Source organism: Penicillium macrosclerotiorum (assembly GCF_028827735.1).
Source record: "Penicillium macrosclerotiorum strain IBT 26536 chromosome Unknown utg000008l_segment0_segment0, whole genome shotgun sequence".
NCBI classification, from domain to species: domain Eukaryota; kingdom Fungi; phylum Ascomycota; class Eurotiomycetes; order Eurotiales; family Aspergillaceae; genus Penicillium; species Penicillium macrosclerotiorum.
Window position 1 is genome coordinate 1,062,731 of NW_026643087.1, and position 26,045 is coordinate 1,088,775.

The 26,045-nt window shown below is 47.9% G+C and overlaps 10 protein-coding genes across 10 annotated transcripts; 6 read left to right on the forward strand and 4 right to left on the reverse strand.

Moving 5' to 3' along the window:
- Window positions 1-1,283: 1,283 nt before the first annotated feature.
- On the forward strand, window positions 1,284-4,070 carry N7462_008583 (WD40 repeat domain-containing protein; the record flags this gene model as incomplete). The annotated part of the gene is made up of 2 exons (XM_057080298.1): window positions 1,284-1,346; window positions 1,410-4,070. 2 exons carry the CDS (start codon window positions 1,284-1,286, stop codon window positions 4,068-4,070), a joined length of 2,724 nt encoding a protein of 907 aa, XP_056930626.1.
- Window positions 4,071-4,951: 881 nt separating this feature from the next.
- Window positions 4,952-8,036, reverse strand: N7462_008584 (kinase-like protein; the record flags this gene model as incomplete). Its single annotated transcript, XM_057080299.1, has 2 exons — window positions 4,952-5,690; window positions 5,749-8,036. 2 exons carry the CDS (start codon window positions 8,034-8,036, stop codon window positions 4,952-4,954), a joined length of 3,027 nt encoding a protein of 1,008 aa, XP_056930627.1.
- Window positions 8,037-8,346: 310 nt separating this feature from the next.
- N7462_008585 (uncharacterized protein) lies at window positions 8,347-10,014 on the forward strand (the record flags this gene model as incomplete). Its single annotated transcript, XM_057080300.1, has 3 exons — window positions 8,347-8,402; window positions 8,512-8,976; window positions 9,063-10,014. The coding sequence occupies 3 exons, from the start codon at window positions 8,347-8,349 to the stop codon at window positions 10,012-10,014; spliced, it is 1,473 nt and encodes a 490-aa protein (XP_056930628.1).
- An 876-nt stretch (window positions 10,015-10,890) lies between these two features.
- On the reverse strand, window positions 10,891-12,955 carry N7462_008586 (MDR family MFS transporter; the record flags this gene model as incomplete). Its single annotated transcript, XM_057080301.1, has 6 exons — window positions 10,891-11,209; window positions 11,262-11,315; window positions 11,365-11,620; window positions 11,680-12,473; window positions 12,557-12,690; window positions 12,821-12,955. 6 exons carry the CDS (start codon window positions 12,953-12,955, stop codon window positions 10,891-10,893), a joined length of 1,692 nt encoding a protein of 563 aa, XP_056930629.1.
- A 1,417-nt stretch (window positions 12,956-14,372) lies between these two features.
- On the forward strand, window positions 14,373-16,111 carry N7462_008587 (putative cysteine synthase B; the record flags this gene model as incomplete). The annotated part of the gene is made up of 2 exons (XM_057080302.1): window positions 14,373-15,503; window positions 15,572-16,111. 2 exons carry the CDS (start codon window positions 14,373-14,375, stop codon window positions 16,109-16,111), a joined length of 1,671 nt encoding a protein of 556 aa, XP_056930630.1.
- A 1,217-nt stretch (window positions 16,112-17,328) lies between these two features.
- Window positions 17,329-19,444, forward strand: N7462_008588 (ferric reductase family protein; the record flags this gene model as incomplete). Its single annotated transcript, XM_057080303.1, has 7 exons — window positions 17,329-17,465; window positions 17,548-17,798; window positions 17,857-17,971; window positions 18,027-18,839; window positions 18,887-19,257; window positions 19,309-19,378; window positions 19,438-19,444. 7 exons carry the CDS (start codon window positions 17,329-17,331, stop codon window positions 19,442-19,444), a joined length of 1,764 nt encoding a protein of 587 aa, XP_056930631.1.
- Window positions 19,445-19,590: 146 nt separating this feature from the next.
- N7462_008589 (cytochrome P450 monooxygenase) lies at window positions 19,591-21,264 on the reverse strand (the record flags this gene model as incomplete). The annotated part of the gene is made up of 5 exons (XM_057080304.1): window positions 19,591-20,076; window positions 20,126-20,818; window positions 20,872-20,906; window positions 20,969-21,055; window positions 21,123-21,264. The coding sequence occupies 5 exons, from the start codon at window positions 21,262-21,264 to the stop codon at window positions 19,591-19,593; spliced, it is 1,443 nt and encodes a 480-aa protein (XP_056930632.1).
- A 449-nt stretch (window positions 21,265-21,713) lies between these two features.
- On the forward strand, window positions 21,714-22,984 carry N7462_008590 (Zn(II)2Cys6 transcription factor domain-containing protein; the record flags this gene model as incomplete). Its single annotated transcript, XM_057080305.1, has 2 exons — window positions 21,714-21,782; window positions 21,875-22,984. 2 exons carry the CDS (start codon window positions 21,714-21,716, stop codon window positions 22,982-22,984), a joined length of 1,179 nt encoding a protein of 392 aa, XP_056930633.1.
- Window positions 22,985-23,279: 295 nt separating this feature from the next.
- N7462_008591 (RTA1 domain-containing protein) lies at window positions 23,280-24,267 on the reverse strand (the record flags this gene model as incomplete). The annotated part of the gene is made up of 3 exons (XM_057080306.1): window positions 23,280-23,740; window positions 23,803-24,051; window positions 24,120-24,267. Coding segments are annotated over 3 exons (858 nt in total), but the record flags the coding sequence as incomplete, so codon positions are not given.
- Window positions 24,268-25,031: 764 nt separating this feature from the next.
- Window positions 25,032-26,009, forward strand: N7462_008592 (RTA1 domain-containing protein; the record flags this gene model as incomplete). The annotated part of the gene is made up of 3 exons (XM_057080307.1): window positions 25,032-25,179; window positions 25,250-25,498; window positions 25,558-26,009. 3 exons carry the CDS (start codon window positions 25,032-25,034, stop codon window positions 26,007-26,009), a joined length of 849 nt encoding a protein of 282 aa, XP_056930635.1.
- Between the last annotated feature and the right edge of the window lie 36 nt (window positions 26,010-26,045).

Below are 26,045 nucleotides of genomic sequence, written 5' to 3' on the forward strand. Positions count from 1 at the left end.
GAACAGTAGCAACCACCTTCAGCCAAACTAAGTCACTCGGGGCGGCCTTCTTTTTTAGAAGAGGTGGAGGGGATCGGGGCAATGCTATAAAATTTGTTCCGACAGTGGCGAGGCAATTGGTATTGAACGTTCCTCAACTGCTCCCTGGTATCCAGAAAGCAGTATATGACGACCCGGGCATTGCGGGGAAGACGATGAAGGAGCAGTTTGATAAGCTACTCCTTAAACCACTCTTAATCCTGAAGCCTTCTGATCTCCCTATCCAGACTGTGGTTATAGTGATTGACGCGTTGGACGAATGTGAAGGGGATAATGATATACGACTTATACTCCAACTTCTTCCACAGTTACGCAAGTCAAGTACTATAAGTGTACGAGTCTTTTTGACCGGTAGGCCTGAATTGCCAATTCGCCTAGGCTTCTCAAAGATTTCTATCCACGATTACGAGAAACTAGTTCTCCATGAAATCCCCGAGGAAGCTATTAAGCATGATATATCACTTTTCTTGAATTATCGACTTTCAGAGATCCGCGCTGAGCGTTCCCTGCCTAGCGACTGGCCTGGAACTATTCGTCTTCAAAATCTACTAAACTTATCTGTGCCATTGTTTATTTTCGCGGCTACTATATGCCGCATATTTGAGGACTCTCTTTGGGACCCAGAGGATAGTCTTAACAAGATCCTTACACATCGAAATGATAAATCTCAACTGCATAGAACATATCTTCCGGTACTTGATCGGCTATTCAGCGACCAAAGCGAGAAACAGAAACGCCAAATAGTCCAAGAATTTCAGCAAGTAGTTGGTGCGATCGTGCTTCTAGAAAGCCCACTCTCAGTCATCTCGCTTTCAAGACTTTTAAGTTGCCCCGAGAGACTGATTCGTCTTCGACTAGCTCCTCTACAGTCAGTTCTAAGTGTGCCAGACGAGAACAATTTGCCAGTGCGGCTCTTTCATCTGTCCTTTCGGGATTTTCTCATTGATCTAGAAACCCGCGAAAAAACTCCTTTTTGGGTACATGAGAAAGAGATACATTATAGGTTAACCGAGAGGTGCCTTCTTGAGTGCCGAAGTCTATGGAAGAATATATGTAGACTTTCAAGCGATGGAAAACAACGTGCAGAGATCGATCGCCAGACTATCGATCTCTGCCTCCCTCCGGAGCTGCAATACGCCTGTCGATATTGGGCACATCATCTCGTCCAATGCGCAGACTCAGATGGGGTAATAAATAATGCTCTTCTATTTCTTCGGAGTCACTTCCTACACTGGGTGGAAGCAATGAGCCTACTAGGCCTTGCTTTAGAAGTGGTAGGGATTATAAATCTCCTTCAGACCGTATTGGTAAGTAAGTCTTTGGGTATTGAACGTTAGCTATTTATGAATAGGGCTTATTGATAGCTCTAGAGTGACAACCATACGGCTATGCTCGAGTTTCTTCATGATGCGAAACGCTTTATTCTTAAGACCTGCAAGCTAATTGATGAAACGCCCCTACAACTTTATTGCTCAGGGCTTATTTTTGCACCCCGAAAGTCGATAATTTGGCTATATTTTAAAAGCGAGCTTCCTACTTGGATACATCAGTTACCACAAGTTGAGGAAAGCTGGAACGCAGAATTACAGACTCTCGAAGGTCATATGGACTCGGTATTGTCGGTGGCATTCTCGCCTAACGGCCGGCTGCTGGCGTCCGGCTCTAGTGATTACACAATCCGGCTCTGGGATACGGCGACAGGCGTCCTTCAACAGACTCTCGAGGGCCATTCAGGTGCAGTTCAGTCTGTAACCTTCTCACCCGATGGCCGGCTTCTAATATCCGGCTCTGAAGATTGCACAGTCCGGCTTTGGGACACTATAACAGGTGCCCTACAACAGACTCTCAAGGGCTATTCAGGCACAGTTTATTCGGTAGTGTCATCACCTGATGGCAGGCTACTAGCATCCAGCTCCTATGACCAGACAATCCAGCTCTGGGATATTGTTTCGGGTGCCCTCTATCAGACTCTCGAGGGCCATTTAGATTTAGTCAGATCCATTGCCTTCTCGCCCGATGGCCAGCTACTAGCCTCTGGCTCCCATGACCAGACAATCCGGCTCTGGGAAACGGTAACGGGTACCCTTTATCAAACTCTTAAGGGCCACTCGTATTCGATTAGGTCGGTAGCCTTCTCACCTGACGGCCGGCTGCTAGCATCTGGCTCCCATGATAAAACAATCCTGCTATGGGATATAACGACAGGTGGCCTACAGAAAGCTCTCAAGCATTCAAGTGCGATTTATTCGGTGGCGTTCTCGCCTGACAGCCGGCTGCTAGTGTCTAGCTCTAAAGATCAGACGGTCCAGTTCTGGGACATAGCGAAAGGCACTATAGAGCGCTCTTTAAAGGGACACTCAGGAATTGTCTATTCAGTAGCTTTCTCGCCCGACGGACGGCTGCTAGCATCTAGCTCTCATGACCAGACAGTCCGGCTCTGGGACACAGTGGCGACCGTCATACAACAGACATCCCCGGGTCATCCAAGCGCGGTTCAGTCGATCGCATTCTCACCTGACGGCCGACAGGCGGTTTCTGGATCTTATGATCAGACAATCCGGCGCTGGGATGTGGCTACGGGTGCCCTACAACGGACTTGGAGGGGATATTTAGAATTTTTCTTCTCGGTGGCCTCCTCACCCGAGAAACGCCTACTAATATCTGGATCTAATAACCAGAAGATTCAGTGCTGGGATCCCGTGACGGGCGACGATAACCAGATTCTTGAGGGCCATTTGGACCTGGTCCAGTTGGTGGCATTATCGCCTGACAGCCGGCCTCTAGCTTCTAGCTCTGAACATAGTATAGTCCGGCTATGGGATATGGCGAGGGGTGCCCTACAACATAATGCTGAAAGTTATTCACATTCAGTTCGGTCAGTGGCCTTCTCGCCTGATAACCGTCTGCTTGCATCCGGCTCCATTGACAAGATAATTCGCATCTGGGATATAGCCACCGGCTTGCTAAATCAGACCCTCGAGGGCCATTCAGGTCCTGTTCAGTCGGTAGCATTCTCGCTAGATGGCCGATGTTTAATTTCTGGGTCTAGTGACCGCACAGTCCGGCTTTGGGACCTAGCAACCGGGATGTTACAACAGACTCTTAGAGGTCATTCGGATATTATTTATTCAGTAGCATTATCGCCGAATGGCTGGCTGCTAGCGTCCGGCTCTGATGATCACACAATCCGGCTTTGGGATATAACAACAGGTGTCCTACAACAGACTCTCAAGGGCGATTCAGGTGCGGTTCAGTCAGTAGCCTTCTCGCCCGATGGCCGGCTACTGGCGTCTGGCTCCTATGATCAGAATATCCGGCTTTGGGACACTACAACAGGAGCCCTAGAAAAGACTCTCGAGGGTCATTTATATTCAGTTCGATCAGTTACTTTCTCACCTGACGGCCGGCTACTAGCATCCGGCTCTAATGATTCTACAGTCCGGCTTTGGAATGTGGCGACATACATGCCACAGCAGGTCCTAGAGGCCCGTCTAGGCTCAGTCTGGTCGGTAAACTTCTCACCTGACAGTAGGCTGTTGGCGGCCGGATCCCACGACAACACAATTCAACTCTGGGACACAGCAACGGGTGCCCTCCACCAGACTCTCGAGGGCCATTCAAGCGCAGTTCAATCGGTTTTTTTCTCTTTTGACGGCCGGTTACTGGCCTCCGGCTCTTTCGACGATACAATAAGGCTTTGGAACGCTCAAACGGGCGCCCTGCAAGACACTTGGACTATCAAGGGACGAATCACTTCCCTCAAATATTCTCAACGGGATTCCTATTTGAACCCTAAATTGCGCTCCCCAAATATTCAATGCGGGCGAGATGATAAAAGTTCTAATCCAGCTAACATGAATCTGGAGATCTCCATAGAACGAAGGCAGTGGATAACATTGAACGGTGAAAAAGTACTGTGGCTTCCTGCTGAGTACCGGCCTAGCTCTTCGGCAGTCAAAGGCAGTAAATTAGCCATGGGACACGCATCAGGGCGGGTGTCTTTCATGGATTTTGCGAATAGCTGGCATTAAACTTTTTTCTACTTTAGTTTCTTCTAGTGTCTCACCTGCTCGGGATAGATGAGACTACTGAAATCGAATGAATGTATACGCCCCTATCTTGCTGGTAGAACGTGCCAATTATGTTTAAAGAGGCTGGAGAATTCATATATTGGCCAAAAATCAGTGGCCGGTCTTATACGTACATATTGAGGAAGTTCTCCTAGAGGATATCCGTACCCGCCAATCTCAGTCAAGTATTCAGCCTTGCATAGCTCATCTCCCATAATACGTGCTCGTCTCGTTAGATCTAGAAATTAGGCGTTACGATGGTAGATTGCAGTATCCTAAAGACCATACTGAATAAATTGTCAGGCATGAGAAATATCAAGAGGCGAAAGCAATGCATCGACAGACACTGGAAGCACGAGAGAAGGTGCTTGGACGCGAGCCTCCCGAATTAATGGCTAATCTCGATATTCCTTGGACTTCCTGGATCAATATGGGAAACTCGGAGCTTCGTAACACCCAGACCTCTATCTATAGCATTTAGCGCACAGACAGTATACATGGAGATATGATATCTATATTGGTAATTTCTCCTGCAACATCGCATGCCTTCATAATCTGATGCCGTGCCCAATCCATATAACCCTGTCTACCCTTCCCCGAAAGACGACGCACTTTCTCATCATTCTTCTCCCCACTTCCCCTGAATTAGGACTTAGATTCATATGCCTAGAGAGATGCTGCAAGTCATGGAACTAACATTATGAATACTGCTCTTCACATTGACTTCCTACGACTTGATTTGTTATGGAACAAGGTCCGTTATATCCAAATATAAAGGCAACCAATTACCAAAAGAAATTTGGAACTCCGAAGCCAGCGCGTAGGATATAGGCTAATCACGATCAGCCCTCTGCTACTATAGGTGTAGGGCCCTTCTCTTCCTCCTCCAGTTGCAGGAGATCTTCATAGTCGATGGCTTCATTCTCCCGAAAATGTTCGATCTGCTTATCAATAGCCTCATTCTGAAACAATTCAAGCTTTGTTAGGATACTTTTGATTCCACAAGCGATGAACTGGGATCGAACGTAGCATCGACCCGTTAGGTCATCCTCATGTTTGTCCACAAGCATGTTGATTAAAAATGTAGTTGAAAGACAGTATTCCAAGAAAAAATCCAGCTGGTCAATCCCTTGGCTGGAGTCGAGCTTGCTGTCCGAAATGTGTAGGTGGTTATCAATCGCGAGCTCGAAACTGGGGATCCAAAAGTCAAAACGGCCTGCCTTGTGATGCTGGTCCTTGACAATGTCTATAGCTTCGAGAACCTTGTGGCAGCCCTGCCCGTCGCCCCAGTGACTCAAAAAGGTCAATATTTCGCTCACAAGCTTCCTGGTAATTAAATCCGGGGAAACGAGTGAGTTTATGAGGGATACGACAATCGGTTGATGGGCCAGGGCATCGTCCACGCCGTATTTGTTGTTCATCAGCGCCTTAACACACCTGACGATAATGCGTTCATTGTCTCTGTCCCTATCATCTCTCACCGGTCCAAGGGCGGACTGTAAGCTGCTTTTGCGATTGATTTTTGTCAGAACATCTGTCAAGGCAAGGAGTCCCCGCGTTTCCAGAAATGCCTTCACCCAGCTACGTCGCTTATTAGTTCTTATACCGTCAATTTGCAAGGGAAGAGAGAATGACTTACCTGATTGGTTGTGTCCGTACGGCCACACTTAGACGTTCCAGTTGCTTGGTTGTAATGGTCCCGTCTATAATCTTCTTGACGTACCACTCAGGGCTTCCCTCTTCATCTATACGGCCGAGTATCTGACCAGATTCAGACCTGTGCTTTTTGCTTTGCAGCTCTGTTAATCGATGCTGGTGGATGAGAACCCATTTCTTTGCCGCCGGGTAGGCAAGCATCTGCTGTTTAGCCAGTGCTGGAAGGTTTATCCACCCTCTTATTTCCATCAGCTCCCGAAAGAGCTTATCAACTTCACGATCATCACCTGGCCTCTTGAGGTAATCTTCCGGCGCCTGAGTCGTGGTGGTTGCTATTGCGGCCGAACACCGATGAGAGCTCTCGGCAGTAGTGACAGGAGGCTCACGGGTTGGTGCTGGCAACCATCGAGAATTCTTTTCCCCCAAGGTGTCCCCTTTTCCTCCAGTTCCGTCGGAGCGACCGTCTTCTGGTGCTTTCTTCTGCATTTCCTCGGGTAGAAGTGCCTGTTTCTGCTTCATCCACTTCAGCATTTCAACAATAATCTCTGAGATACGGGGTAAATAGCGGTTAAGGGCCAGTGGTGACGCGTCTTGACTCAAGGTATCCTCGAGAACAGTACGAAGACGGTCGACGATGGATGCGCTGTCCCCGGTTTCGATTCCGACACTTTTGAGTACTCGACAAGCCAGATTGAACTCGTACCCACAGGACACAAAAGCCCTACTGACATCCCCTTCCGAAGCTTTTTCCCTCGACCACTCCGTTAGCGTTTCCAGAAGCCGCTTAGTCGCGACCAGGGTAGCAGTTACAGCTCTCTGGACAATCTTCACCCCGTTACCAGGCGGTGGTGATCGCTGCGGGGACTGGGGCTGGGGAGGCTCGCCCCGCCTGGCTGGCCTGGGAGCAGAGAGCCTCACGGTAGCTTCCATGAGGTTCACATCGCGATCCACAATATCACGGACGCGATTCGGAAGTGGAGAGGAGGACTTCGGGGGAGACATGGGCTTTCCATTGGTTGATGTGGCCTGGTGCTTTTGTTGTTGGCCTGCCGAATCCCTTCGAGATTCGCGGAGTTCCCCAGTTTGCGGTTGCTCCGATTGGAAAGCTAGCCGTGAAGTTGAGATCGTCGCAGTCGCTTCAAGCTCTGATGGATCCATACCAAGATCTCCTATCGGTCCAGCTTCCGGGTTCTTTGGGTCGGAAGATGGTTGGGCTCGGATCCGAATGGAGTCTTCGGACGATCGTCTTCTCTGCGAGAGCCACGAGGCTTGGAGTGCGCTCTCAGCTGATAGACGGTCCCGTGGGTCCAGGACAAGTAACCTTTTGACGAAATCCGTTCCCTCTGCGGTGATACGGTCTAGGAGAGGTTGCCCAGGAAAGGGTCCACCGGCACAAAATCTCCAAAGGTCCCTCCCAGCTGGGAATGGGACAACTTGGGTAGCGATTTTGTATACGACACACCCCAACGACCACATATCCACCGCGTTGGTATATTTGGATGTCGGTTCATCTGTATCAAGGTCCCCAGTGACCTCGGGAGCCATGTAAAGACGCGTGCCAATCGATGTGTAAAGGGCCGTTAGCTCGTGGTTAACCCGCTTGGAGATTCCGAAATCCCCAATTTTAACCCACCAACTTGCCCCGGGTGGCTTTTGGACCACAAAGATATTGCCCGGCTTGAGGTCGCGGTGAGTGAAGCCCTCGCGGTGCATAATGCGGAGGCCGTTGAGCAGGTTGGTGGTGATGTCTTTGATATCATCCTCCATCATGGAGCCAGTGATGTGATTCTCGAGGTCCCCCAGCTCGAAGTATTCCATATACAGAAACAGATGCAAGGATTCTTCGCACCATCCTAGGAACTTGACCAACACCTCTTGCTGCTGATACTGAGGCTTCGAGAATTTGGCCAGTGCCAACAGTTCCTTCTTGTAATCTATACCGTGGCGCATCATTAAACCCTTTTCCATGATTTTCACTGCCCGTTGGTTACTTGCTGCTCCCTCTCGCTCCATCCAGACTGTTCCATAAGTGCCCCGCCCGATGGGCTCTTTCCCTCGGTACCATCTCTTTTTAATCTCTCGGGGCACCAGGCCTTGCGCCACCTGGTATTCGGTATGGGTTGTGCATTCATCCGTCACAACCGCATCTAGGTGGAAGTGCTGCAGTAAATCCGTGGCCTCGGATTGATTGACAATGCTCTTGATCCGGTTTATCAGCTCCGTGTTATCCCCGAGATCCTGGAGGAGGACCGCGAGCTGGGACAGATCCATGACTTGACAGCGCGATGGTTCCGCGGATGGATCAAGCACAGGTGGCCCGGCGATTTGGGAACCGAAAGGCAGTTCAGCTCATCATCACTCAAGTTCTAGCGTGAACAGGAGGCTGAGGTCGAGAGTAAACAGGATGGACCGAGATCCAATGAGAATGAGCCGTCTAGCGCCAATGCTGCGGGGTGGATTCCAACAGTCTGACCCAGCAATCTGCGATGTAATCGAGAAGAAAAACCTTGCCATTCAAGGGTGGAGTGTCCCTTGGCCACTTGAAACTGGCTGAACTCCTGGCCTGGCATAAAAACGCACAATGGAAGCCGTGGGGCTGGGATTTGCGGCCGCCTCGATGGCAGAGCTGTGCTTACGGTAAGTTCCCGGGGTCGTGGCCTATGAGCCTCGCAAGACCAAGACCATGGGCAATTCGGAAATTCTTTTCTGAAGGGATGCTGATCATGGTTATGGATGGCGGGAAAAGGATCGGAAAGGACCTCTACGAACGCTGCCAATCCTATTTACGAGCCGACCATGAGTTGCGAGAAGCCACCTTATGCATCCAAGGCCATTGGATCAAGATCGAGCACCAAATCTCTGCCCTCCATCGGGTATGGGAAGCGCTGGGGGATGACCTTCAGACACATCAGAATATCGTACTACAGGTGCTCCAGGGGAAGTTGCAAAACGCGGTGAATAAGGTGGATAGCCTAGTCCTCGTTGAACAGCGGGACAAATCCAGGTTAGACCGGATTGTGGCCAAGATGGGGGATATGAAACGACTCAAATATGCGGCGTATGCAAAATCGTCTCTGGAGAGCATCGTTGAGGATCTGGAGAAGTGGCAGAGGATATTCGATCCCTCCTGGTTCCTCTTGGTCCGCATTGCCGTTCCGGTGATTGACCAGCAGTTGGCTAAAGAACCTCAACCCCCGGCGAGGATAGGGTCGTGTCAAGAGTGGTACAGCTACGCCGCGCTCACAGCATCAGTAAGAAGGGCACGGGGGCATCCTCTAGTGTCTTTCTCCCGGCAAGCTATGAAATAAACGACCGGGAGTTGATTCCACTCGCGACTGCATCCACCGGCAGCAACTCGGGCCGGGGCCTCGTCATCGACCATGTTCCAGCGAGGGAGCAAGTTGACATCGATCTGACTACAAAGGATGTCCAAAATCTGGCGCGTATTCTCTCCAATGTCGATCCGGAGCTTTTCGGCCTTCTTCCCTGTCACGGGGCCATCGAATGTCGTGATCCATCGACTCAAAAAATCACCGGGTTTGATATCATATTCTCAATCCCGGAGAACCTCATCCATACACGACCTCGAAGCCTTCGGACTCTCCTTTCAACATCACCCATGAGCTATCCTCTGAACGAACGCGTCAAACTAGCCGTATCACTTGCTCGGTCAATTGTATTCCTCCACTCGTCCTATCTCGTGCACAAGAACATTTCCCCTGAGAATATCATTCTCTTTCAACAGCCCACCGATGTCCTAGGAAAGCTGTCTCTGGTCGGTTTCGAGCGATTCCGTCTAGCACGAGGGCGGACATACATGTCGGGTGACAGTGCATGGGAAAAGAACCTATACCGACATCCTAAACGCCAGGGCCTCCACCCAGAAGAGGAATACACAATGCAACATGATATTTATAGTGTCGGAGTCTGCCTGCTGGAGATTGGTCTGTGGACTTCATTTGTCTGCTACTCTGAAGATTCAAAGTTCATTACTCCCAGCCCGGAGCTACCCATCAAGGGCCACATTGGAGCTAGGGACCAACAGAGGGCAGCCACGTTGATCAAGAATGTTCTTGTCCAGGAGGCCCTAATGCGCTTGCCGGCGGTGATGGGCCAGATATACAGCGACGTTGTTGTCTCGTGTTTGACCTGTCTGGATAAAAATAATCAGAGATTCGGAGATGAAAGGGAGTTCGAAAATGACGATGGCATCCTCGTTGGTGTCCGCTATATTGAAAAGGTAAGCTAGTCAACTAAGATATTGAGCCTTCGCATAACTAACCATCAATGAACAGATATTGTTCGAGCTAGAGAAGATTGTTGTGTGAGCTGACGCTAGTTCGTCACAGTTCCAAGCTACAATGATAAGAGATAAACATGATAGGCTACCTCGATCGACCAGTATAAATTGCCCCCTTGCCCTGCCTCCGCCTCATTATCCCAGTACTCACTCCACTCTTACCACCCGCAGACCTGCTTTGCCATGAAATATCACAAGAAGCTGGGACATGGAATCAATCTTTCCCTACTGTCCCAGTCTGCCCCCAGAGCTACGAATCCAGAAATGACGTCTCGCTCAATCCGATTGAGACCACTCGACTCTCAACTCCGACAAGAAGGGCCCATGGGAGTCATGCTTGCATGTTCCGTAACAAGAAGCTTTAGCTTATAAGGCTACAGATTATAGAATATACGTATCATAGTTTTAGAGGCTTATGTTAATATAGATAGTAAGACTATAAACCTTGATCAAATAGATATAAATATGATTACTATATAGCTGGAGCATAAGATATTCAATCTTATTCAGAAAAGTAGAAAAGAAAATGTTGCACGAAAACAGAGCAAGCGTGTCGTGTTTTATTGATCCCGCTTTGTTACTCAGGTCGTGCTTCGTAATCGACCCGCGATGATCTGGTCAGGCTCAGTGAGTTGATCATGCTTTAATTTCATAATGATCACTGAGCAGCTCAGACTGATCAGGGGTGAGTGGAAAGGGAAGGTCAATAGTTACAAGAAATCATGCGGTATATACGCAAAACAGCCCGAAAAAGTAAAATTCTCCAGATTTGAAGGTCCACCTGGGCCCGCTTCCTGTACAATCCAATCATCCTGGAGGCTTCATTCAACCCTTCTTCTCCTCATCATGATTGATATTCATGCGCTTCTTCCCTTCCTCCTTTAGCTTTTCATCATCGACCCGTTTAAGCCCAATTTGTGGGATGAGCCAACTAGCTATGAAGAAAGCTAGTGCTGCTAAAACTGCCCCAATAATGAAAATTATTCGAAAGCCTTTCTTGTAGGCTGGAATCAGAACATCGCGAATATTTTTGGCTTCCTCGGCTGAGAGACTGGACAGGTAATTTTGAGGACTTGAGAGCAATGACCGAGAATCAGCTTGATCGAGACCGAGAACGGAAATGGACGATGCAACGACATTGTTACTATAGGCATATTAGTAGCAAACCTAAATAATTCTGAACAAATAGATCTCACATGATAGTTCCAGCAACGGCAAGACCTAGGGTACCACCGAGGTTCCGGGCAAAGCTAGCGATGGTTAGTGAATGAGATTTAGAAATTCTGTATATTGACCCACTTTCGGAACGAGGTTACTACTGCCATATCTCGTCGCTCGACACCGGCCTGAATCGCGATCAGAGAAGGCTGTAACGTATTCCCAACCCCAACGCCGGTCAAAATTCCATATCCGATCTGCTTTCCAACTCCAGATGATTGATCCAGAGTGGAAAAAAGCCCCAGTCCAACCGCCCATATCACCCATCCAAAGAGAATACACTCTCGGTAACGTCCAATCCAATGTACGACGAGACCTGAAAGAGTACTGCTCACAGCTAAAACGATTTTGTCATTAGCAGTAGACCAACAAGTGAAGACAGGAGGGAGCGAATACTTTGCATCAAGGTAATAGGAAGCAACATAGCGCCCGCTTTCACAGTCGAATATTCAAATACCAGTTGGTAAAAGGTTGGGATATAGTACACCTGAACCAGAAAGTTCCATCCGTTTATAAACATGGTCAAGGATGCACCATTCACGATCCTCTCCTTGAAGATATGCATTGGTACCAAGGGGTTTCGCGCGCCCTTCCACTGCCATACCACAAAGACCACGGAGATCGCAAAGCCCACCACAAGAGTTGCAACGACATGTGCAGAATCCCATTGGTATTCACCACCGCCCCAGTTCAATCCAAGAAGTAGGACCGAGGTGCCTCCAAGGGAAAGAAATGCTCCAAAGAAGTCAATTGCTTTCACCTTGACTTTCCAATCCCCTTCCACCTTGCGAAGAGGCATGAAGAAGAGCACAAAAAGCGTTGTAATTACTGTCAGAGGTAAATTCAAACGAAAGATCCAGCGCCAGGAATCATGCGATATAGATGCTAGTGCACCGCCAATTACTGGACCGATGCCATTTGCAATGGCGACCACGGCACCTAGAATGCCTTGGTATTTGCCCCGCTCACGGAGAGGTACAACATCGCTAACGATCATCTGAGCGACGGTCATTAGGCCGCCACCACCAACGCCGGTAAGCGCGCGGAAGACGATAAGCTGGGTAACAGTTTGCGAGAGAGATGCTGCAAGGGATCCGATGAAGAAAATCGCCAGGCCAACGAAGAGCACAAGCTTCCGTGACCAGATGTCAGACAATTTCCCATAGAGAAGTTGGAAACATGTCGATGTCCTGTTCTTCGTTAATATTCACGTTCTCTCTTCAGAAATGACGGCAACTGCGATCGTCATGGCTCTAGAATAAGGGCTACTTACACAAAATATGCACCGGAGATCCATGATGTCTGGTCGCTGGCACCCAGATCGTTGCCAATAATAGATAACGATGAAGCCAGCGTCGTCTGGTCCATCAGGGCCACAAGGTCGACGGTCGAGCATGCCAAAAAGATCTAAGGGCGATTAGAGCCCAATATCAGTTCGTTTCTTAGATGACAATTTTCGAGAAGTATCAGACGAAGAAGCAGCCTTCCACAACAGCAGCAGGCAATTTTTCGATTCCTGATGCAGACAAGGGCCTACCGTGATGATCGTGCGCTTGGGCACATAGTTAGTTTGCTCGTTGAAAACTACTTGGGCTCCATTTTTGTCCTGCAAATCCACCTGTGAGCTGTCGAAGCCTGAGTCACCTGATCGATTTTCGAGAACTCCGGGCATTGCGTGTATTGCGCCGTAGCCAACGATTCCAGAAAAAGAGAACAACAAAAGAGAATGGGCGCCCCGAAAGAATCTTTCTGCATTCGGAATGACGATGGAAAGTGGGATTTTCTGGGAGGGTTGGGATGCCAGGGAAATCTAAAATACAATAGTTATGAGAACAATAATAGTCGAACTAAAGAGAAATATGGATCTTAGCCAAGAAATTGACCGCATTTCGCGGGCTTCGTGCGTGCATTGCTCGGATTATGGCGTATGCTCATGGAGTGTCAGCCGATCCAATCTCGGCAGGGACTCACCCAACAGTTTTACTAATTGAAAAACTCAATGATATATGGTTGTACATACGGAGTATTAGGAGTAGGACGTGGCACAGGTCGCCCAGGGCCTCGGAGAAAGGAGCATTCGACCAATCAAGGAGTCAAAGGACATTATAGAAAACGGAATAGGATCGGCAAGAACCTTGACAGCCGCCGATCAGCGCCACAAGCGACGCGATTGCGGGCAAACTTGCTCAAACACTCTCAAGGTCCCCACTAAGCGAGAAACCTTGGAATCTCTTACATATTACATCTGACATGCATGGGCATTAGGGAGGTGAGGACCTGCTGTAGAGTTTATGGATGGCAGATTAGTATTTCTCGGCGCGGAGACTCCGAGGACCTTGAGAAGCTTGAGGAGCCCGTCACCCTGAATATCTATTCAAAAACCGTATTCAATGGCTGTGTGGGGTAGTAACCGCAAGAAAGCCTAGAATTCTGTGAGTAAAGCTAGTAGAATGGAAATACTACAGCGGGGACCAATGACGCAGTTGCCGCGAGCTGCTCCGACCGTTTTCGAATATTTCCGGTCTAATTTCGTCGTCAAATACGGGATGTGACTAAACTGAAGAAGTATGCATGGTTTTATCCAGGATTTTCCTGCTTGGGTTAACTGTAGGTAACCGTAGATTCCTAGTTTGGCAAGTAGACCATGGGCCTGGGCCAATGGGTCAAATGAATGGACTACCAAAATCGAAATATTGTTCCAAAGTGGGTTTCAGTCTGTCATGAAGATCATTTGAACAACCTGCCTGATTGATCTCAGTTGCGGAAAGACAAGAGGTAATTTTCAGGCGCTTGCAGCGTTTTCGGGTAGTCCCTGGACCACCCGTCCCATCCTTACACTGCCTTGTTCCTCGAGCTCTTTGAGAGTCTTATTGTATCGTCTGAGCCCCTGTACATGTGGAGCCCCTCGAGAGGGAAACACGTTTCTCGTGCGTTTCTACCTTTTGGGCGCCAAGCAAATGCAGTCAGATGGGCAGAGGTCCTGGGGGAGGGGTTATAGAAGTATATCTATCTCGTGATACCCGCCTTTTTCGCCTTCCCTGTCTTTTCAAGTTCGTGTTCCAAATCCTCCAATCTTTTTTTCGCAACAAATGTTTCAAAAGATCATGGGTGCCGGGGGTAGTACGATGTTGACTCCTGAAACAAGGGGTTTCTCGAATGAGCGCAATGTATACTTCGGTACAGACTCATTGAAGAAATATTTCGATCCAGATTGTCAGCCCCCTCTGCCACTAGTCGAACTACCAGAATATCTGAATCCATACTACCACGATGGAGTGAGGATATACGCCAAAATGATGACTATGCATCCGGCCAACAATGTTAAGGCCATGCCCGGTATGACACTGCTTATTACCTTGATAGAAGAACCTCACGTTGACGTAAAAGTAGCCTTGAATATGCTTGAATCGAGTGTCACGCCAAATAAAACAAACACTATCATCGAGTACAGCTCTGGGTCAACAGTAATCTCGATGTCAATGATTGCCCGCGTCATGCACGGCGTACAGGATACGCGAGCGTTCCTTAGCAACAAGACCAGCGACGCAAAGTTGAAGCTGATGCAATTCTTTGGATTGAATATTACTCTCTTTGGGGGCCCATCACAGCCAGAGCCAATTGACCCTCGTGGGGGTATTCAAAATGCCCGCCGCATGGCCCAAGAGTCGAGTGACATCGTCAATCCGAATCAATACGAAAACGACCACAATTGGCAATCACATGTTCGGTGGACTGGTCCACAAATCTTTCAGCAGTTGCCAGAGATAAATGTACTCTGTGCTGGTATGGGGACCTCAGGAACTATGACCGGACTGGGTACATACTTTAAAGGGGTCAAACCATCCGTGTTTCGACTCGGAGTTTGTACTGCTCCGGGAGACCGAGTGCCTGGGCCTCGTTCGTTCGCCCTGATGCGACCCGTTGAGTTCCCCTGGAAAGAAGCTGTGGATACTATTGAGGAGGTTGGGTCCTCGGACTCGTATACGTTGTCTTTGAAGCTGTGTCGCGAGGGGTTGGTATGCGGTCCTTCTTCCGGATTCAATCTCCAAGGTCTGTTCCAGATGCTAGCCAAGCACAAGGATGCAGGAACCCTGTCCGATCTGGCGGGGCCAGATGGTGTAACGCACTGTGTCTTCCTATGCTGTGATTTGCCATATCAATACATCGGAGAATACTTCCAGAAACTCAGCCCTGAGCAATTTCCGCCCATTCAGAACGAGGTAACCATCTCCCCAAGTTACTAAACTATTGTAAGAGGCCTGTCAACTAACGAATATTTCATCTACAGCAACTAACCAAAGTCGATCTTCATAGATACGATGAGGCCTGGGAGCGTGATGCCTTGGAAGTTCTCCCACACGTCTACGGCTCTTCACAGCCGCTGGATCAGTGTTCATTGAGCGAGATCACCCTGCGGCCACAAAAGCGGGTGATCGATCTCCGTAAATCCGATGACTACCAAGCGTGGCATCTCCCTGAATCGATCAATCTACCGCTTGTTAGTGCTGGCCCGCACACTGCGTCACCGTTCTCGGATCCGGCGGTGTTGGAGGCGCAATGGGTGGAGCTGGAGCAGGTCTTCAGCACCGGACGCTTGGTCTCAGATCTTGGTTCACATCACGTTCTGGTGGTATGTTACGATGGAGATACCGCACGTGTTGCTACGAGCGTGCTTCGGAGCAATGGCCTCGAAGCGGATAGTCTGCGTGGAGGTCATCGCGCTCTCCAGATGTATCGCACCGGTAGTGATCCTGCGCCTGCCCCCGCGGTTTCCAGTGCAAAGGTACCTATTGCGGCGACAGTTTCTGTTGCAGCTGTTAACCCTTGAGCACAAAGATTATTAGGCAAATTATGATCGGCAGGGAACATTTATCCAAGAGAAACGAAGAACACCACTGGAGAAGTACGGAATGGAATGGAGAAGGCAATCGAGGAATGTAGGGTTGCTCGCGACCATGTGAGGCGCTAAGCCCAATGCGGAAGAGGCATTGGAACTGCGTCTTCTGTTGTATATCGAACATCGCTTATTCGCATATCGCACATACTTTTTTCACTGCTTTTTAGCATAGTCCATCTCCTTGAGTAGCTGTTACGTCCGGAAACTACCTAGGGTTCGCTTCTCATCGACCCGTGGGATACTTGGGCGCATGAAACCCTGTATACTTCGTCCCAAGATCCCGACAGGGGCGGTCTGGGCCTGAGTCCCCCTGTCTGGGCCCCTGCCTATCCACTTCCTCCCCCGGAGTGGACACTAGTGGAAACCCCATCCACGCAATAACGTTGTATTCAGAGCACCTTTACCACGTCATTTGCTCATTTTGATCGAGTTCTCCAAGAGCACTCGTGTGATCGCACAAGTGTTTTCGAAATCCTATTGTGCGAGAGCAATGCGGAGAAACCACCGTTTGCCCAAGTCGGCGACGTCATTCCTGCCCTTTCGGTTCCGACTGGCAACGAGGGGGCCTAGGGTTTGGGTCTCGCGCGCAAATGTGCTCAGTGGACCCGGGCTCGGGTCTGACTACGGAATTTGTATAGCGCGATACGAACTAAAGAAATCGGATTCCAGAAGGAATCTGCACCAGATGATTGCAAATCATAATTCCAACAAACGAAGTATAATCTATGAGATGATCAACAACAGTGATGTTAATGAATAATGAATCCAGCCATATCTGGCCAGGCTGTCCGCCGATCCGACGGCTGATCAACAGCCATGAAGAATGCGCATCGGAAACAAGCTCAAATCCCTAGCCCCGTGTACCTTGGGTTGCCGTCCCCGTTGAGAACCACCGCCCGAGCTTCCCCGTTTTCGGCTGTGCAACCTCCACCACGAAGCTCATGTACGGCAGGGCTGGTCAACCAAATCGAACCCTCGTCGATGACTGCATCGACCTTTGTGCCGGTCGAATCCGTTTGCTTCGCTACCCTTTTCCATTTACTCCTCATAACAACCCTTTGTTGCTGTTGTGATGGTCTTCGTTATTTGAACTTGGCTTCCTTACTGAGAGGAGCGACAAGCAACCCAACACTGCGGTGTACACCACGATGAATATGGATATGGACATGTCGGGTGGTGATGTCCCCTGGTTGGACCAGCCTGTCTTGCTGCACTCTTCTCGAGCAGATAAGTGTAAACTGACTGACGCCCAGTGTCACTATCGCAACGGCCACTGGCGTTACTGGTATGCATTCCAGCCATCGCCATTTTTTTGGGTGCTCAACACAAGTGTTTGCCGCATGCTGACTTTGTTTCTTGGTGTTTAGGTATCAAGCAGATCATGTATATGCACTGAATACAGTGTACTTTTGCTGTGCTGTCATTGCAGTCTTTGCGATAGCAAATTTTCTGGTCCGGCTCACCCCAGATTGGATGAAGCGGACCAAATTATGGCGGGCCACAACTTCAATCTCAAGATACATGTCCTATCGTGGGTACGGATTTCCGGTGCTTAAGTATTGGTCCCCATCAGTGGGAGTTATCACTCTGGGTGTCCTAGGCGCAATATTCTTTTTTGGTACATAGACGGCTTCGTGTGGAACTTGAATTTGGGGAGCTAATTCTGGCAAATATAGCAATGACCGTTGGCCCAAAACCTTTTTACTGGCCAACCGATGCGGACTATGGAAGCAGTCCCCCTATCGCCACACGAGCAGGCTGGATGGCCCTCGCTCTTCTACCATTTGTTCTGTACGCTCTTACCGAGAAATTTTGAAACAGAACGGAGCACTAATCTAGTTTACAGTGCCTTAAGTGTTAAGGCAAACATGATATCCGCCTTGACTGGTATACCTCATGAGAAACTCCAGGTTTTTCATCACTGGTCCAGCTATGCCATGTTTGTTCTGGCTTTGGTTCACACATTCCCCTTCATTATATATCACATATCAAAAGGTGACATGGTGAAGCAGTGGAAGACGAGTCTTGTATATTGGACAGGGATCGGTGCTATCATTCCACAGGCCTATCTGACAATTATGTCATTGCCTTTCATCCGAAATCGCTTTTACGAATTTTTCAAAGCAACTCATATGATTGCTGCCATCCTTTTTGTGGTCTTCTTCTTTCTTCACTGCGATTTCCGCCTTTCCTCGTGGGATTATTTTATTGCTAGCGGGGTGATCTATGCTCTATGTTTGCTAACCGCACAAGTCCGCACTTACCTGATGCATGGTGTTCATACCGCCACCCTCGAACTTATTCCAAGTGGCCTACTCCGCGTATCAGTCCCAACGATCATTAACTGGACACCTGGTCAGCATGTTTTCGTACGCTTTTTGACGTCTGACCTACATCTCTTAACTGCCCATCCATTCACTATTTCCTCCGTCTGTCATGGCCCCGAAAAGATCGGTAAAGCGTCTGAGATTATCTTCTATATCAAGCCCCGCGGCGGAGTGACCGGTCGTCTTGCCGCACTTGCGGCAAAGCAATCTGGTATACAGAAGAGAATTCTCATCGAAGGGCCGTACGGTGGCGTCAGCGCACATCACATGGCAAAGCTTGATACCATCCTCGTCGTCGCCGGAGGCTCGGGAGGGGGTTCTCGCTTGCAATGGTAGACGAAGCACTTCGTCTGAGCAGTCTCATGACCGATGAAAGCAGGTCAGGTGAAGAGATTCGCCGCCGCCTGCAGGTCGTCTTTGCGACTCGCGACACCGCCATGGCGAACTGGTATGTTGATGAAATTGAGTCGAGGCTCTCACAATCAACAACGCTCCCAGGCTCAGATAGCGGGTTTGAGACCGCAGTGTCAGTCCACATCACTGCCAATCGCGACCCGACAATCTCCACCTCCACGCTGGACACTGAAAAGACATTGACGCCGAAGCTACCCCCGACAGAGATTACGACCACGGGAAGCTTTAGCTTGAACGTGCACCGCAATGCGAGACCTGACATTCCTGGCCTTATCGCACGCACTGTGGCAATGGCCCACAGTAACCCCCTCCCAAATGGCAAGAAGCAGCGCATTGGTGTGCTTGTATGTGGACCAGCATCTATGTTACACGACACACGTAATGCAGCCGCTCTTGCGCAGATCCGTACATTTGGCGGAGAGGTGGAGGAGCTCTATTTGCACTCGGAACCCTTTGCGTAAGTTCGATCTCCTTTCCCATGCAGCGCGGATAGCCTTTGCTGACTTTTTTGATCAGGTGGTAAAAATTCTCGGCTTCAGTATATATTTTGTTTTGCATTTGTTCAAAAACCTGTCTTGTGTACATATTTTAACTTATTGGGTAGCTTCCTTCCCTTAACCCTTTCTATTGCTATAATGATGACTTGAGTTCTCAAATTACTTTTTCGTGTTATCGACTTTTCCATACCAACTTGACTGTCTCTGGTTCTGGAATATGCAGTGTAAGTAAGGATTTGCTTTGCTGCACCACATGCAATGCCTTTATCCGAGATTCTTGGATGTTTTCACCCGGGCCTGGGGAGATGTGTACAGAGGCACTGCGTAGCAGGGTTACAAGCACAGCGATGATTTCGACCTGGGAAAATTTCTTCCCTGGACAGATACGTGGTCCTTCAGCCCATGCTAAAAGATCATTAATCTTATTGCTGTCAAGTTCCTCTTTAGTGTTGTTTGAACATTTGCGTATCCATCGGTCGGGGTTCCATGAGAGGCTATGTTGGCCCCAGTAGTTTGGGTTTGTGTGTAGAGCTGGCAGGAGCATGTTAACTTGTATATTTTCTGGGATGACAAGTTCCTTTTTGTGGGGTAGATGGGCTGTTTGGGATGTCTTTCGAAAATTCGTGGTGACTGGCCCGTAGAGTCGTAGTGTTTCATACTAAGAACGTAATTAGATTCGACATATCATTCAGAGGTGGATGACTTACCATAATGGCTTTAAGGCGATTGATCCGAGGAAAGGCTTCTTGAAGTGTAGGAATCTCATGTGGAGGTAAACCCATAAAGATATGGTCCAGTTCCTCGGTTGCCCAATGCTGCCATTCCGGAAAGATGGCAAGCAGATAGAGAATGTATAGTAGAGTGTTTGCTGTTGTTTCCTGGCCAGCGAAAAGAAACAAAAATATATTACCTTTGATTTCTTGATCGGTAAGAATATTTGCCTCTCGGAAGCCGAGTAATGCAGAGAGGAGATCTGGCTCCGATCGAGGATGATTTCTCCGGTAGTTCATCAGGTCATTTAGGAACGAACCAAGACCTTTTAGATTATATATGAACTGATTTGACGGCTCCTGTAAAAACCTCAAATTGAATTTTGGCGATGCAGGTATCATATCCAGGAGTAGTTTGAGGTGTTGTTTCCCACCATTGATGTCGAGGTCGTGCTTTTCATTTTCAGCGGTCTCCGTGTCCCCTTCTAAGCCCATGCATGCCTTCAAAAGAACTACAAAGCCGATTCGAGACATCTCATCTTGGGTGTTGGAGACTTGAGTCTCAGACCTGAAGCCTGTAAGGGTATTGGCTGCTTGCTTGCAAGATTCATACCAAACGATCTGGTTGATATTGTCTGAGAATGCAACGGCTGTGCATCGGCGATGGCGGTTCCAGTCTGCGCCTTCTACCTGAAAGAAAAGACTGGTCAGCTCATTATCCGATAATAAACAATGCCACTTACTGAAGCTAAGCTGTCGCCGAAGATGGTGATTTTTTCTGTGAGAAAACGTCAGCATGTCACCTAGTCCATTCGTAATTATTGATTTGTAAGTTCGTACTTGTCATTTCAGTCGGTTTAGTAAATTCCTTTTTTCGCGCAAGCACCTGCTTTGCCAGACTCACATCGGCAACAAAGAGCTCCCACCCTGTTGGAGTAATGAATGCGAAAATGTCACCATAATCTTCACAAATTTTGTATTTCTCGGAAAATACCCAATTTGACTGAAGAAATCGAAGAAATGGTAGGCATCCCCACAGAAACTTCAACGAATTGTGCCTCAAAAGTCTCTGGAGACATATCCAAACAAACCCATTCTTTGACACCGGGCAGATAATATTTCGCACCTGGAGGCATTTTGCCGCGTTCCAATTTCGATAGAGAGGAAGAAGAGTCGAGCTGAAAACCCAGACTAGACTTGCAATAGCAGCTAGAATGAACCACATTTTCTAGACGCTTGAATCTCAAAGAGAATGGCAGGGAGGCTGAAGAAGAAATGATTTGCAAATCCGTCCAAATTGTAATCATGAATAAGGGGGGCCTATTCTATATGGATCGCAGGGTGGCGTCCAGCCAGTTTCAGACATGTAACGCGCGAATCGTATGTAATAGTGGGGCTCTCGTATTCGTGAAATTTTCTGAATTCGGATGTCCACGGCACCTATGATCCAATTCTTCCCTCCAGTACATAGCAGACTTGTCAACGCCACGAAAGTCGGCGCCTAGCAGGATTTTCTGTATCTGCCTATCTGCAACACGCTTAATAATAGATAATCGTTCCTGTGAATACGAAACTGCAACGAAACATGGCGACGCGCCGCTCCCACCAGAAATCCCGTCATGGCTGCACCACATGTAAGCGCAGAAGAGTGAAGGTAAGATTGTCTTAATCGATCTATGAAATACATCCATACAATCAAATTAACCAAGAAAGCTCTCGGCTTTCATATGCTGATATGTTTTGTAGTGCGATGAGCACCGGCCAGTTTGCAATAATTGCAGCCAACGAAATGATACATGTGTGTATAGCGCTCCGGTACCTTATTTCTTCCCAGAAGGGTCGAGGAAGCCACCAACAAAAGGCTCAAATACACGAAAAGGGTTGAAGGATAGCCACACACCTGACGGCTCGATATGCGATGTGGAAGGCTATTTATCTGGCCCAGAAACTTCGGAATCTTTACCGTCGTTGAATATGGATCATTTGGAGCTCGAACTACAGTGGATTATGCATACGCACAAATTGTTCGCTAGAAGCGAAGAAACTCGAAAAGTGTGGGAGATTTCAGTACTTCAGGAAGCTCTCCGCTCACCCTTCTTGATGCATGGCATCCTAGCTTTATCTGCCTTACATCTATCACACTTGCATCAGGATGATCGGCAAACAGAATGGCTCAACATCGCAATAGCACACAAAAGTAGTGCACTATCTAAGTTCTCGGGCCAACTAAAGTCAATCACTGAGTTGAATGCAAAAGCTATGATGAGCTTCGCCGGTCTAGCAGTTGCATTCAGTTTTGCGAGTGCTTTGAACTGCTTCAACCCTGAAGACGGACCCAGCTTGGGTGCCTTGACAGATGTTTTTGTTTTGTCCCGCGGGGTACAAATTGTCTTCAATCAAGCAGGCGACTTTCTTCGGGAAAGTAACTTCGCCCCCCTCTTCAACATCGCCTCTCCTGATATTGTGATCCCTGACCATGTTATCTTGGCTTTTGATCTTCTCAGTAATCTTAATAATCAGTGCAAGAAGCATTCCCCTGAGAATGTATCATCAGCTTATGGGCTCGCCATTCAGCGTCTCCGCGAACTTGCGTCGTTTTCATATGCGGAGCCGACTTCCTTGACTCTTGCTGCAGGGTGGGCTATACGTTGCCCGGCAGATTATCTTGATGAATTGAAAGCGAGAAAGCCTCTTGCTTTAGTAGTTCTAGCTCACTACTGTGCCTTATTACATCTTGCTCGAGAAAACTGGTGTGTCGGGCCTTGGGGGCGCGTTGTTCTGGAAGAAATTCAAACGATATTAGATGGGGGCTGGCAAATACATATTGAGTGGGCGCTTAATCAGGTTGCGGAATGAAAATACCTATCTGAATCCATTCAGTTTATATTGATGACTATCAGAATTGATTTAGTTTTCCCCTTTCGCACGCAGTTAAATTTCAAAATTTGGTCGAACCAACAGTTTTTATGAACTCCAGATTATTGATTTGCAAACTTCATGGCCAGGATCAATGCCTTCATTGCAATAGCGATCGCTTTAGCTGCTATCAAACTGATTGAAATTTATTTCATTACTTGCATCTATTGATCGGGTATAATCTTCAAACATAAGAAATACAACCTCTGTCGCGGCTGGTATGAAAGCCTCATACCTCCATGCGATCCATTTCAAGGGCAGATTGAGGAACAAATTTCTGCACTCGCACAATCTTCTCGGAATACTTGTCACCGCGACCTATCAAGCAGTTTATCTCACTAGGGTGCGTATACTGGATGAGTAGTACCGTCACAAACAACAAGAGAGCATCAAATACATAGATAAAGACCTCATTCTTCATCAAGTATCCATCATAGCCTTGTAGGTACTCAACCACACGTACAATTGAGCGAATAAGAATCAATAAACTAGCCATATAGAGCGAAAACATATGGCGACGCCAGATATTTTCCAGCTCAATTGACCGTGCTGTTGGGTTTCTAGTGATACGGCTCTGGAAGATCACCGCACTGATCATAAAAAAGCCGAAAAAGATGATTTGCACGAAGAGACCGCCGATGATGACGTGTTCACCGGTGGATGGGTCATTTGAATTTGAGACCATAAGGCCCGCACCTTTGAGCTGATTAGCGTTATGTGTACCAAGAATAGATCAGCATCAAATTCTGAAGAGATACCTGAAGCTTGCATCAAGAAAGATAAGACGTCGCCAGTAACAAATATCTTGGTGAGCCATTTGAGGCTTATGAAAGAACATTTCTCTGCATCAAGCATATAGATAATGCGTCCAAGGGTCATGTAAATGCTCGCAGCAAGAAAAGCCGGTGCGATTAGGATCAGAGCGCTTTGCATGATATACGGCCCTTTCGTAAAACCAGGGGATTCGAGGGAGGATAGAAGGCGTCCAACGTAACCAATAGTCTCGACTAGTAAGAGTTAAATCGTTAATCCCCTTTTAACTCCAGCTGTTTTCAGCATATGGGCAAATACTCACGGATCGCTCCGATCAAGAATGGAATCATGAACCATGTGCGGGTTCGGACGAGCTGGTAAAAGTGCATGAGGCTGCTCAGCCCAAATAAAGCAGTAAAGATGCCTGCAGCCGCAGCTGACGGCGTGTAATAGTAGAAGGTGAAATTCATTGCGATCAATGCAAGATTGGTTTTTTTTCAATAGCAAGAAATCCAAGAAAAACGTAAGTGCGAAAATGGAGGGAAGCCCAGTCTTGACGGATCTTTTATATCTCAAGCTCGACAGAAGATCGCTGGAAAGGGTTTCAAAATTCTCTTGTTCCAACAACAGGGGCTTTTTGGATGCCTATTCCTGGCGCGTACGCATCCATGTTTCTGGGGCTATCTAATTGCTTCGTACTCGTTCCATTCGCTGTTGTTGGAAAGGTCGAGTGGGGCATGAGTGTGATTATTCATGTTCTTCGAACTAACTGCTCGTGTTCGTGAATTTGTCCTTATCAGGTACAAACGTTTCTCCGGACCCACTGATCTCACGCTTTGCCTTGTCGCTCTAGTTTTTCGTGATCTAAATTTATGTACCCAAAGGGCTAGCCATTTTCAAATATATGGTCTTGAGAGTCGATTGATCTACATGATGCCTATCAGCTATTGGCTTCCCCACTTTTTGTCTGGAAAACATTGGAAAGGATACCGGATATTTGGGTTGCCTTGAGGCTCACAATCTGGGTGGTTCGTATTCGGGTTCGGGTTTGTTTCTCTCAACAAAATTCGAGCATCAAAAAACTATTTGCTCTTTAATTAATCATTAGCGTATATAAGTAGAGATACCAGTCACTTCCACTCAACTTGCCTTCCTTGTACCGGTTCGGATTCTTGACCAGCATTTTCATGGCAAATTCAAATTTCCTTGACTGGTCCAGTGTAACTCCAACTCAATGGCTTATAAACTATACAACTACAATCCGTCAGTGGGGGCGGCAATCCCCTTTGCCGCTATCTTTGGATTGCTGACAGTTGCACACCTTGTCCTGATGGTTCGCTCTCGATCTTGGTATTTGACACCATTCATAATTGGAGGTGTCTGTAAGTTTATATCTCTAGTCTTTCGGTGAATACCAGTCTCCTAATGTTTGAATCTTTTCCATCGACACAGTCGAAGCAATCGGTTATTTTTGCAGATATATCAACTCGACCGAAACACCAGACTGGCAGTTGATGCCGTACGTTGGACAAAGTCTTCTAATTCTTCTTGCGCCCGCCCTCTTCGCCGCATCGATATACATGATACTAGGACGCCTTATTCGATCTCTGAATGCAAGTTCCAACTCGATCATTCGCCCATCGTGGCTGACAAAAATATTCGTGACTGGAGATGTTATATCTTTTCTGATGCAGTGTGGAGGTACGCCTATTAACGTTGGATCACCTTGCAGCTGCAAGTACTGATTCACAATTATTCAGGAGGAGGCTTTCTAGCCAATGCCAAAACAGAAGCTAAAGTCGAGATGGGCGAGCACATGATTCTTGGCGGTCTTTTCGTCCAAATCTTCTTCTTCGGATTTTTCATCATAGTATCGGTTGTCTTCCATCGTCGAATGCTCGCCACACCCCTGAATTTTACCATGGCTACGACGATACCTTGGACACGATGCATGAAGGTGCTATATACCGTCAGCTTTCTGATCATGATTCGATCTATCTATCGCGTGGCCGAATATATACAAGGGAGTGATGGATATTTGCAAAGCAAGGAAGCTTTTATCTATATCTTTGATGCCACTTTGATGCTTCTGTGTTGTCTAGTCCTTGTCGTTTACCACCCAAGCAAGATGCTAGCTGACCAGCAGTACCAAAAGAGTGAGGATCTTGAGATGCTTTCCAGTGCCTATGAATCGCATAGGAATCTATCATAAGCAACATCAAAATAGAATTTCTCTTCATATTCTACC